The sequence below is a fragment of the Sparus aurata genome, chromosome 17 (genome assembly GCF_900880675.1).
Source record: "Sparus aurata chromosome 17, fSpaAur1.1, whole genome shotgun sequence".
Classification (NCBI taxonomy): domain Eukaryota; kingdom Metazoa; phylum Chordata; class Actinopteri; order Spariformes; family Sparidae; genus Sparus; species Sparus aurata.
In genome coordinates this window covers 19,451,855-19,464,378 of record NC_044203.1, presented here as the reverse complement: position 1 = coordinate 19,464,378, position 12,524 = coordinate 19,451,855, and the positions used below count along the sequence as shown (strand labels likewise).

General features: G+C 42.1%; 1 protein-coding gene across 1 annotated transcript; it reads left to right on the top strand.

The window, feature by feature from the left end:
• Positions 1-4,233: 4,233 nt before the first annotated feature.
• Positions 4,234-12,504, top strand: tnxba (tenascin XBa). Its single transcript, XM_030394693.1, has 15 exons — positions 4,234-4,388; positions 5,870-6,901; positions 6,996-7,127; positions 7,487-8,722; positions 8,830-8,952; positions 9,414-9,557; positions 9,659-9,778; positions 9,858-10,013; positions 10,116-10,228; positions 10,325-10,457; positions 10,547-10,698; positions 10,781-10,877; positions 10,975-11,136; positions 11,756-11,919; positions 12,017-12,504. The coding sequence occupies exons 2-15, from the start codon at positions 6,001-6,003 to the stop codon at positions 12,113-12,115; spliced, it is 3,732 nt and encodes a 1,243-aa protein (XP_030250553.1). The 5' UTR covers positions 4,234-4,388; positions 5,870-6,000; the 3' UTR covers positions 12,116-12,504.
• The last annotated feature ends 20 nt before the right edge of the window (positions 12,505-12,524 follow it).

Genomic DNA, 12,524 nt, shown 5'->3' with positions numbered 1-12,524 from the left:
ACTGGTCTGATTTAGCTTTCCTGTTGAATATATTTATTTTTTGTCTGTTTTTTATTTTTTCTTTTACTGGCAGTCAAGGATTGAGAGGGGTCTCTGTACTCAACCCCCCTCAAAGTTACCCCCCTCCTTGCTTAACATCTACAAGGTGAGGGTTCGCACAGTGCATACACATAAAGTCTGCACAGGAGACTGGCTCACTTGCCCCTGGTGGAGTTACACAGTGACAGGATTTGGATCAATCAGTACCCCATAAAGCTACAAGCTCTTTATTGGCAAAAGAGAGCTAATAGTCCTCTTCTCAAATATGCTCCACTTAGAACCATGCTGCAGAAGATCCTCAGTGTAATTAGGGTCCAAGAATGTGTTGAGTTGTAAGTGATGCAGAGAGAGTTAATGGGAGAAAACGAGGGGCAGTGGGAGGGAGCAGGAGCAGGGGGGGGGGGGGGGGGGGGGCATGGGTGGAGAGGCGAGGAACAAGCAAGGGCTTATGTGCTTATATTATTCTAATCTCTGAGGCCAGGTCCAATATAAGCAACATGGGAGTACTGACCATCACTTCAATCACAGCAGGATCAATGCCTGCTCTGTTTCAGCCTCTGCCATTAGACATTTCATTAAATCTGAATCAATAAAAGGTTAATAAATACGCAGACTTCAGCATCACACATTTTCATCTTGGGATTACTTGAGTGCACCGTCAGCAGCCAACAGCAACAGCACATTTGAAAAAGTGGTCTTCTTTTTACTGAAGCCATCTCGAGGTAATCAATGGCTCGTCATGACCAAGCAGTGTCGACTTCTGTTCATGATTTCAATCAGTCAAAAGTCACAGTGTGAGAATAAGTTATTACTCAGGCTGTGCAACACAATAAAATGCAAATATTCTCTCCACAAAGACTGATTGACGGTGGCGAGTGAATGATAGATCTATATTTTCTTACAGACCTGAGGATTGCCACAAGAGATTTACTGTAAATATTCCACAAGTACACGCTTACCTCCTCAGCATCAACTGTGAAAGCGGCTGGGGAATTGTGAAATGTGCCTGTGCGACCAGGTGTATTTTGTTAGGTGTGCAGTAGCCGTAGTTGCTGAAGGTGTGTCTCGAAAGCCATTTTTCCAAAGGCCAACACAAGGTCAGCCGTTTGAGGGTGGTCTAAGGTGCAGAAAGGAGTGTAATGAAGGCAGAGCTGTTCTTGGAGGCCGCCAGCAGATGGAGGCACTGGTGGAGTGGGACCACCCACCCAGAACTCCACGCTTCAGTGACAATTACTCTTTGTTTTTCATGTCAATATAAAGGTGCCTCAGTCTGTTGTAAGGTTAGGCCATTCTTACGGTGCACACTTCTGATACATTTCACAGTAGGAAAATAGCACATGTAAATAATGCGATCGATTGCTTCATGGAGTTAGGTTTCTGAAAGCAATAAGCACTCAGGGAGCAAATCGGTACAAAACAGAGTTTAGTTCAGCAATGGTCCCACGGGTAATGGTGCACATAAATGGGTACAATCAGGAACAAAAACTGACACAAAACTTGATAAGAGGGAACGAAAGGAAACAAGGGGGTAGTTATAAAATGTTGGTTACAAAACAAATGGGATGAGCAGACAAACGAGACAGCCTGCATCAAAATGAGTCAAGGTCAGATAAGAGTGCTATGATCAGGGTACAGGGTTATATCAGAATGGAACTAGAGGAGAAAAACATTCCACAACAATAATAAGATTGATTCCAAAGATCTATTATGTTTGCTGGCTCATTGTCATCATAGCTTACAGGAACACAACAACGGCACCATTTCGCCATCACCGTCATTGTTAGCAACACTTGTGCTTTTACCTCTATGACAAGTTATAAGCTTGTTGTCGTCAAGTCCACCTAAACCGAGGCCAAGTCACAACCAAGACCAGATGGTATTAAGACTGAAAGAGAACCAAGGCGTGGAGAAGATTCATCTTAATTCACCTGTTTTATTGTCATATATGTATGTATGTATGTGTAAAATGAGTAATGTCTTGATAAAATAATGAACAACGATTGAAGAGGTGAGGCCAGGACCTTCAAAAGTTGGTCTTTAGACTGGTCTTGAGACCGAGACCTTGGTGTTGACAGATGTACATCACTTTCTGCCTCGAGCGTGTCTCTCTCTGCCATCTTTGTCCTCCAGTTATGTCCACCTACTGATTAATCTACCTCTGACCCAGCTTTGACATAAATCCAGGCGTAAATCAGACATAATAAGAGGTGTACAGACCTGGAATAAAAACTAAAATATTTACTTATTTTTTGTGTAATGCATTGCAACACAGCTGTTATGAACTGTATACTGGCTGTCTTTCAGTATCAGAACATGTTGTACTTGCCAAGAAAAACATGTTAGCTAAATGCATTTGCAACTAAAATATCTTCAGGTATATGTATGTTTTTATTGTGTGGGCTCTTACATACACATACGGGAACATATATAGAATGAATGTATGTAAGCGTAATAGAATATGAGAGAGCTGTTTCTTCAGCATTGGTCAGAGTTTCACCACAGTCATGCAAAATGGTTTTAAGTGCTTCTGTAACGACATTATTTAATGGCAAAAGTTTATGGTTATTGTATTAGACATGTTGAAATAGATATACACCTACAAATTAGACTCACACAGGATGAGTGACCATCAAATCCTTGCAGCTTCAGCAGTAAATCTGTCTCAGTATGCAGGGTCATCACACGTATAATAGATGTTGAAACTGGTTTAGTCAGTTACAAAAAAAGGCTATTTGTTGGATGTTACATTTTAACGCTTTCTCCTCATCTGTTGTTGAGGTGTGCATTGAGAATATCATAGAACCGCATTCAAGATTAACATAAATATATATCAACTATGGCTTGTAGGCCTATTGGGTGAATAAACTGAAATCCAGGGCTGCAACTAATGATAATTTCATCACCGATTATCTGCCAAATATTTTCAGGATTACTCACTTAATCCTGTAATGTCAATGTGAAAAAATCAAAAGCATTGTGACATTTGCAAATTGCTTTGTTTGTCCAACCAACAGTCCAAAACCCTAAAGACTCATCATTTACCATCATAAATGACAAAGAAAACCAGCAAATCCTGGCATTTCATAAGCTGGAACCAGCGAATGTTTGCTATCTCTATTATTAAAATAGATGGTCATTGATTTTCCTCTGAACAACTAATTGAATAATTGACTAATTGGTGCAGCTGTACAGAAATCACAACTTGTTGCAGTTCAGGAACAGCTCACACTTACTCCTACAAATTAAAAAAAAGTTTATAAAATGTCATTTCAAGTTCAACCCACTCTTAACTAATGTCCATGTATCTTACATTATCTTTCTATAAACAAAGCTCCAATGATATGCAGAATTTTGCTTTTGCTCTCATGTAAAATTAGGAAAATGTCACTTACGCCCTGTTTGCTCTCAGCTCTTGATATACTTGTCTTCATGTGGTTTACAAAAGGTGGGATGGTGGGTGGTCATTTGGTCAGAGATTCAGAGCCTTCACAGAGCATTCCTTAAATCTGGTGGATATTTGGTCACTTACATAACTCCCACGTAGTTACATCTCATTACTTCCAACAAACAGCCAATTCATATGGTGAGAGGTTCCTGTCCCCCAGAGTCAGCCCTGAATACCTGCAGTGTTATGCTATGTATTCCAGCTGAATCATGATTCTCAGACCGGGGGGCTTTATTCAATCAGAGCTGTGTCTAGGTGTTAGCAAAGTCTGGTATAAGTCCAGTTACATACAGCAGACGCTGAAATTACTGCCGTCAGTCATGCAAAGCTGAATCATGCAGCCTATTTTTGTGTTACAGTACATGAAGAACACAAAAAATGTCAAATGCACATCCTGTTTTAAACTGCTGTTTCACATCATGTTAGATATTAGATTGCACTCAAAAAGTCAATATATCTTTCATAGTCTTACCAAAAATCACTGACTTAATGAGTTTATCATGGATAGGTTGAGTTGTTAAACCAACCTGCAAATTTTATAGAAAGATTTTTTATAGAAACATCACGAAACAAAACAAAAACAAAAAGGAAGAAAACAAAATATAAGACAGCAGTCATACTTATCATATACTATACATAAATATGTGTAAAAATACCACTCTTTTTGTAAGTCCAATACAAATATTTTCCATAGTGGTTGAGAGAGTGGGACCACTAGGCGTGGAGAAAAAGTGGGGGGGGTCCTTAAGTAGGAGCAGACTTTATCACTCTCCTCCTTTCTAGTGGTGGTCCTTTCTCTCACCTCTTTCCACCCAGATAACATCCAGCAAGTCCGTGTGAGCTTTTCAGATGGAGGGAGCGACACAAAGACAGAGATAAAACCAAGAACTCAATCATTATTCAGGTAAGTTCATTTTTCATAATGTAACTATCAAAGTGTTAACTGCAGTCATCTGGATGAATACACTCCACTTAGATGTCTGTTCATATTCCTTCATATCATAATGCCTTCATGGTGCAAAGCTGAACATATTCTCAGGAGTTTGAATAAGTACATTTATGAGAAAAAGGTCATATTGCTGTATAATGTATGTCTTTTTATAACTAATAAGAGCTTAGACAGTGACACTGCTCCCTGCAACAAGAGTTGATCATTATATGTATTTTTTTGTTTGTTTGTACACATATTGCAGCCTGGTTATACCTACTATAGCATACCTTGTCTAAGCTTTAATTAAGTTTCCTCCTATCCCAGCATGGCAATTCGTGTTTTCACAAACTTTATTTTACCTCAAAAGAAGTAAAAAGTGGTGATTGAATCAGTTAGTTCTGCAGCCAATTAGTCAATTTATCTATTCACCCCAGTGTAACATTGGAAAATTGGCTTGCTGTGTAGCAAAGCATCTTAATGTGTTTACATGCTCCATGGTTTATTTGATTTTCTACAGATTTAAAGCCAAGGCTGGATGTATTTCTTTTAGCGGTTTTATGAGCTGTGGGTGCCGGAGGATTATGTAACCTTCTGTATAGTGAAAGACGTACAGTGTCCCACAGTTCTATACAGTGACGCTCTGTTACCTCTGGTCTCTGCAGTAGACTCTCTTCCCGCTCAGGTCACTTTCTTCCTTCCTGTTCAAAATCAACTAATTTAGATTAGACCTGGGTTTGGCAAGCCGTTGAATAAACTATTATGGCTGATTGGAACACTGCTGCCATTCTTCAACATATAATTGTTTTTATACCACTATGCTCATTAAAATAAAGTTTTATAATGTTATTTTCCATTAACCTTTTGTTCAGTTGGTGAAGGGATATTATTTCTACAATTGATGCTTAATCTGTTTCCATTTTTTTTTCTTCCTGGCTCTCAGGTAAAATAGGTCGAAGAAAGTTCACAAAACATTGCTACATAAAAGATACAGGCATCTGTTGTAAGATGCAAAAACCTAGGGGGTACCTTAAAAATGTTTTGATATGCCCTCATGCTTCCATCAACTGAGAATGATTCACTGAATCTTCTCAAATATCAGATCACAGCATATACTGTTTAGAGAACCTGTAGCTTCAAAACAAACGCTACGACTGAATGGTCACCCAAATTTAGAAAAAAAGTGAGTAATGTGGTCCCTTGCTTTAGCTGTTTATGTCAGGTCACTTTTGAGCAAGACACAAAACCTGAATTTGCTTCAAGAGAAGCTTCTTTTTAGCCAGTATGCTTTACAAGGGAGCATTAACGAGTGAATGGGAACTCTGTGAATATGAAGCTGGCTGAAAAAGAGCATGTATGCCCAGCAAAGAGAAAAAACGGTTCTAAAATGACTTGGCATAAGATTTCATGCACTAAACTCAGTCATAACTCAGCTCTTTCATTTTTTTCACTTCTAGGAGAGACCTGGCACAATCCTCTTTGCAAGTGGTCAGAGAAATATAGAGGAAGGAGTTCATAATTTGTACAGTAACATACATACAGATCCACCAAAGGCAATCCCATCACTGGCTACTGCTCCTGGCTCAAAATGCTGTTTACTCTAGGACTTCTCCTCCTTCTCACCCCATTTCCCTCCTTTCAATCCCCGACCAATGAGAGGAGAGACTCGGCAGGAAGCGACATGACCAAACCCAATGCCGTTTTCACCCTGTCAAAACCAAAAACCACTGTTGCTCTTGCCAAACAGACCGCTCGCCCAACCCTAAAGCCAAACACAGTCAATCAGACGGTTTTATCCACTCCAGCAACAGCCAAAAACAAGCACGCCCCAGCAGTAATTCAAACCAATGCTGCAGCAGCCAGTGGCACTATCACCAACAAAGACAAGCACACAGCCTCATCCAATCAAACTGTTTCAGCTAGATCCCCTTCGACCAAAGAAAAGCCTGCCCTTACAGGAACTCCAAATGTTCAGTCAGTATCCACAAAGTCTGCTTCAGCAAGTGGTGCTAAAATCCTCAAAGACAAACTCCAACCTTCAGCCAATCAGACAGTCTCAATTAAATCTCCTTCAACCAGACCCAAAGACAAGCCCGCAGTTCAAAATGTTCAGACAACATCCTTAAAGTCTGCCCCTGCCAGTGGCACTAAAACCACCAAAAACAGGCCCACGGCCTCTGTCAATCAGACTGTTGTAGCTAAATCTCCCTCCACTGCTGATGTGAAGAACTCCAAGGGCAATCAGACCACCATTAGCAAAGATAAGTCCGCCCCCACACAACCAATCAAGGTGGTCATCAGCGACGGCTGCGACTCGAGCAACACTAAGGAGCAGGAGCTGAAGCTGAAGCCTGGCGCTCCTCTGGTGATGACGCACAAGATCAGCTTGTTGCCCGGTGGCTGCGCAGGGGGATGTGAGTCTGAGATGACGGCGCTGAAAGAACGTGTGGCCCGACTGGAGAGAGAGATGACCTCTCTAAAGGACAAATGTATGATTCCGTCGTGCTCACCAGATTATTACATTTGACACCACTCATTAGAGATGAGGATTTAATCATGTTGGTTATTTTTGTTGCTGCCCAGGTCCATGTTCTGCAAGCTGTCCAAATGAATGTAGTGGCAACGGGGAATGTCAGAAGGGGAAATGTGTCTGCCAACAGGGATTCTTGGGTCCAGACTGCAGTAAATGTGCACAAGGAGCTGAGTGTCATAAGAGTAAGTGAGAGTCTACACTGTTAAAAGAATGTTGTATCATTAGAGCAGTGATGGACTCGGGTTGTTTGAGGGGCAGGGGCAATAATAAGAAAAGGATATGTATGCGGGGTGGGCACCAGTGTGCAGAAAGCTGTGATATCTCTAGTGTGAAGACAGAAGTAGAAGGCAACTATTGGGTACTTTGTCACGTTTTCTTCACTAGAAGGGCAAGCGAGATGGCACTTTTGACTGCTGAACTTCGGGGTGCCAGTAGGGGTGATCAAACCCCATGAGTCCACCAGTGCATTACAGACACATTTTAAAGTGGTAAAAAGTAAGTTTTTGGTTGACTAGTTGTAACCTCTGCTCTGCCATTTCAGAAGCTGCCAAAGGAAAGGTCAAGTTAACAGTTGAAACAGTGACACTGCAGGTGAACAAAGACAAGGAAATCATGCAGGAGAAAACCACCAAAGCAGTGCACACACTCTTCCAGAAGAAGGAGCAAAAGAAGGGGTCTGAAGCCAAAGAGGCAGACACTAATTCCAAAGTGGCCGCCAATGCTAAAGCCGGTCTTGTTAAAACTCAGTCAAAACAAGAAGCTTCTGTTAAAAAAACAACTACTAAAGACTCTTCAATTGCCACAAAGACCAGTCGCCCAACTGTTGCTCAGGTTCTATTGAAAAACGATGGAAGAAAGCAGGTAGAGGCACGCAAAGGAAAAACAACGGTCCTGACCTCTAAAAAGGGCGTCCAAAAAACTGACCTCAAGTTGGTGAAGGAAGGAACTGCCGGTAAAACATATCCTAAATCTGACCATCTTAAAGATCAACCTCACACCAATGTAACCCAGAGTAACGTAAAGAATGGCACGGCTAAGATTGTGACTGTTCTGACCAAGGTCATGGGAACAAACAAAACCAGAGCAGGGAAGGAGAGCTTGGAGCAGTCCACCCTGGCTGAGAAGAATGGTACTCAATCATCTGGACACAAGAGAATCAAGAAGGTCAAAGCAGAGACTACAACCGTACAATCTGTTGGCAACAGAGTCACTGAAGCTGGCAACACTGGAAGAGAGAAAGTTATACAGAAGAGTCAGTATTTAGTGAACACAACTTTTGCAGGAACTTCAGGTGAGGCTCGAGTTCTGCAGGACAAAACAACTACCCATGGCTCTGTTAGTGCAAAGAAGATGGGAGGATCAGGATTAGGTTCTGTAAAGGTTGTGAACATCTCCTCCTACAGCTTCACTGTCACATGGTCATCACCACAAGGGATGTTCAAGAACTTCACCGTGATCAGAAGAGAGCTGAAGGCAGAGGGTGACGATGACGACCATGAGGAGTTTGAAGAGGAAGCCCTAGAAGGAGACAAGACTTCCACAGCAAAGAATGTAACTGAAGTCCAGGTACAGAGTAAGAGCACCAACACAACTGCTGCCGCCGGTAAAGCTGGATCTAAAAGCAAAGCTGAAACCAAGAGGATCTCCATGGTGGTCCCTGGCAGTGTACGTTCTGTGGAGTTCAGTAACCTTAAGGCAAACACTGGCTACGTCCTGCATGTATATGGCTCTGCAGCTGACAGAAGATCGAAGATTCACAGAGTGACGGCAGTTACAGGTAATCAAAGCTGTAATTTCTGCATAATATCTCCACTTCTACCATGGAAATGATCAGAACAGTTCGTGTTTCTGAATAAAAAAAACGTCCTTGTTTTGTCTCACCAGGTCCCGAGCCAGCCACGGAGATGGTTTTCAGCAATGTAACAGAGTCTTCTCTCACCGTTTCCTGGTCCAAACCAAAGACAACCTTCTCTGGCTTCAGGGTCATGTACACCAACATTGTCACAGGTCAGGGCAGGTCATAGTTTCCTTGCTTTAAGGTCCCATATTATAAAAGTGAGATACAATGTCTTTGCTAATTATAAAGCAAGTCTAGGTGCTCATAAATACGGTTCATGTATCAAAATGCTCAATCATTGATGAAGTCCACACAGCCTGTATTCAGAAACGGTGCCTTTAAACAAGCAGCTAGGCTTTAAATTTGCCAAGCTGATGTGGGAAAAAAATGGTTGGCAGTGCATGCTTAGGCCTGTGAGAGCTAGCCAATCAGAGCAAACTGGGCTTTTTGTGAGGGGGTCCTTAAATAGACAGAAAATAATGGGGTTTTTTGTCGTTAAAGGATAAAACATTTTATAGAGAGCACCAAAAATCAATGTATGACCCTGAAAATTAGCATCAGTCATTGTGGATTTTGTATTCAGAATTGCTCCTTGTTCCAGTTTGATATTTGTGATGTGTCATCCTTCTAGGGGAGAACCGCTTTGTGACTGTCGACTGGCAGCAATCTTATGTGGTTCTGTCCAAGTTGTCTGCTGGATCCTCCTATATCATCAGCGTGACTGCTACACAGGGCAGAGCCCAGAGCGACGCCCTCACATCCCTTATCACCACGGGTACACAGTCAGAGAAGCTTCATTTTTGTATACAGCTACTTTTTTTGTCTTTACATTTGAAAACAGCAACAAACATACTATGTTTTGTCTCTTGACTGCAGTGCCCGCCCCACCAACACACCTGCAAGTTGTCAATGTGACAGATACCAGAGCTGTACTGCAATGGACTCCCAGTCTGGGGAAAGTTGACCGCTTCATCATCAGCTATGAGTCCTCAAAGAGTGAGTGCAGCGATGTTACCAAACGGTTAATGACAAAGCGCTAATGACTGAACTAAGGGTTGTTAACTCTCCTTCACAGCTCCTAATGTGACAGTGACAGTGATGCTGTCTGGGAACTCAGTGGAGCACCAGCTGAGAGGCCTGCAGAGAGGCACCTTGTACACTGTCAAAGTGCTGAGTCAGAAGGACAGTCTCCAGAGTATGGCCATCTCAACTACATTTACCACCGCTAATGGTGAGTAGAGAGGCAGATAAGAAAGGGAGATTAGGTTTGTTTGCGTGCTCAAGTCTACAGGGTGGTGTGAACTAAATTCTCGTGAATTTTTGTACCCCTTAGTTGTTAAAGCCGGCGAGGTGGGTGCTCGCACTGCAGTGATAGCATGGAGATCTTCAACTGTTGTTTATCACAGCTACAGACTGATCTACCAGGTGGCAGGAGAGGAGACAAAGGTGATGATATTCTCTCATTATTAGCACATACAGTATCAAGAAAGAGCGCTTCTTCATCAGAGATCAACTTTCCGTGCATTGCTGTGTTCACATTAGGAGGTGATCCTGGATGGCTCCGTCTCAGAGTATAAGCTGACAGACCTGTTCCCAATGTCACGTTATATTGTTCTGGTACAAGGCGAGAGAGATGGACACTACACATCTGTTATCACCACAGAATTCATCACAGGTATTAAATGAATGATGCAATCCCTGCAGATTTATCTCCTCTATCAATGCTTTGATGTAATTAAGTAATTACTTCTTTACATCCCTCAGGCAAAGTGCGCTTCCCCTTCCCTACTGAGTGCTCTCAGGAGCTGCTGAATGGAGCTCTGCAGTCAGGCGAGGTGGACATCTACCCGCAAGGAAAAGAGGGACGAGCAGTCAGAGTCTACTGTGACATGGAGACCGATGGCGGCGGCTGGACGGTGAGACAAGTTATCTCAACCAAACTTTGGACTGAAGAAATGGTAGTTAGATCATAAATGACAATCTGATGTTTGTTTTTAGGTGTTCCAGAGGAGGATGAATGGAAAGACAGATTTCCACAGAACCTGGAGTGAATACAGCACTGGCTTTGGAAACCTCAGCGAGGAGTTCTGGCTCGGTACGGTTGAAGCAACTTCCTCTTATCACACATGCAACAAAATGTTTTTTGAACGAATCAGCCTAAACCACTCACTCTTCCTTTCTGCCACTTTTAGGAAATGAGCTTCTCCACAACCTGACCAGCGTTGGCCCTGTGAGTCTGAGAGTGGATATGCAAGCTGGAAATGAAACTGCTTACGCCCACTACGCCAACTTCTCCATTGACTCATTGGAGAGTCACTACACTCTCACAGTGTCTGGTTACACTGGAACTGCAGGTAAAACTGTATAAACGTTGAATTTTCCTGAGCATATACATTACAAATTTGGTCAAATTTGGGTCATGGGCCACACGTTGGACACGCCTGCTCTAAATTACACACTAAAGATACTAAATTCTGTACTGCTGTAGCCTATATACTCTATACAGAAGTGTCAACTTCACAATCAAAGTGATGAGTGTTATGAAGTTGCAGATGCAGACACAATCATCAGGTTAAGAAACAAAAAATCAAAAAGTCAATACAGGCAAGTAAAAGGACCGGCAACAACACTGACAAAACAGGCTGGAAAAATTCAAAAGACTAAAAGTAACAGTAAAAACCAGGATGAAACGCCGCTGTACACAGAGGAGGGGCTGGAAAGTAAAGAGACAAAAACAGGAAGGGAGAGGATATAACAAAAAAATAAAACAGGAAAACTGCTGCCTGAAACACTCCTGTTATATTCCTGTAACATTTCTGTGATCCGCACAGATGCTGCTGAACATACACCCCTTGAGCCTAACCCTAACCATCCCACTTAAAAAAAAAAAAAAATCAACACATCACACACTGACTGTATTATACAGTAAAACATGACAATTCATACCTTAATGTCACTGTATTTCTCTGTCAGGTGACTCTATGAGGTACCATAATGGGCGTCCATTCTCAGCCAAGGACAAGGACCCTGACCCTCTGGGGATCCACTGTGCCCGAGCCTACATGGGAGGCTGGTGGTACAAGAACTGCTACAAGACCAACCTCAATGGTCTTTATGGCATCAACAGTAATAATCAGGTACAATTCTCACTAATGAACTTTAAACACAAATCATCTTGTATGATACAATGCACTGACCAAATAAAATTCACTTTCTGTGTCTGTTGTGATACAGGGAATAGTCTGGATAGACTGGAAAGGAAAAGACGCCTCCATTCCCTTCACTGAGATGAAGTTCAGACCATCCAGGTTCTCTCCTGCAACTCATGGTTAAATATGCATCAGTCTTCACGGGTTCTCCAACCTGAAAACCTTACATCTGACAGAGAATCACAGCAGACGGTGGATCTCACAGTTGCTGCATGTCACTATACAGTGGTTTTGATAGCCGTAATCACTGCTATCAGTGCATTTGATTTAATGTGCAAGATTTTATACATGTTTTGTTTTCTGGAAATATACCAAAGGAGTGGAGTAATGTTTTATTGCATCATTGTTTTGTATAATGTTCTGCCTGACCTGTCCATTTCAACACAGTTTATGTTTTGACGCATATACCTTCCTGTGCACCACCATGGTATGCCACCCCACTACTACTGTAATTAAATATGCACTGTCTCACTCCATTGGAATAAATGTGGCTGATGTGGGTCTGAAGTGTCATTTTTGCATTTGTTTGTTTT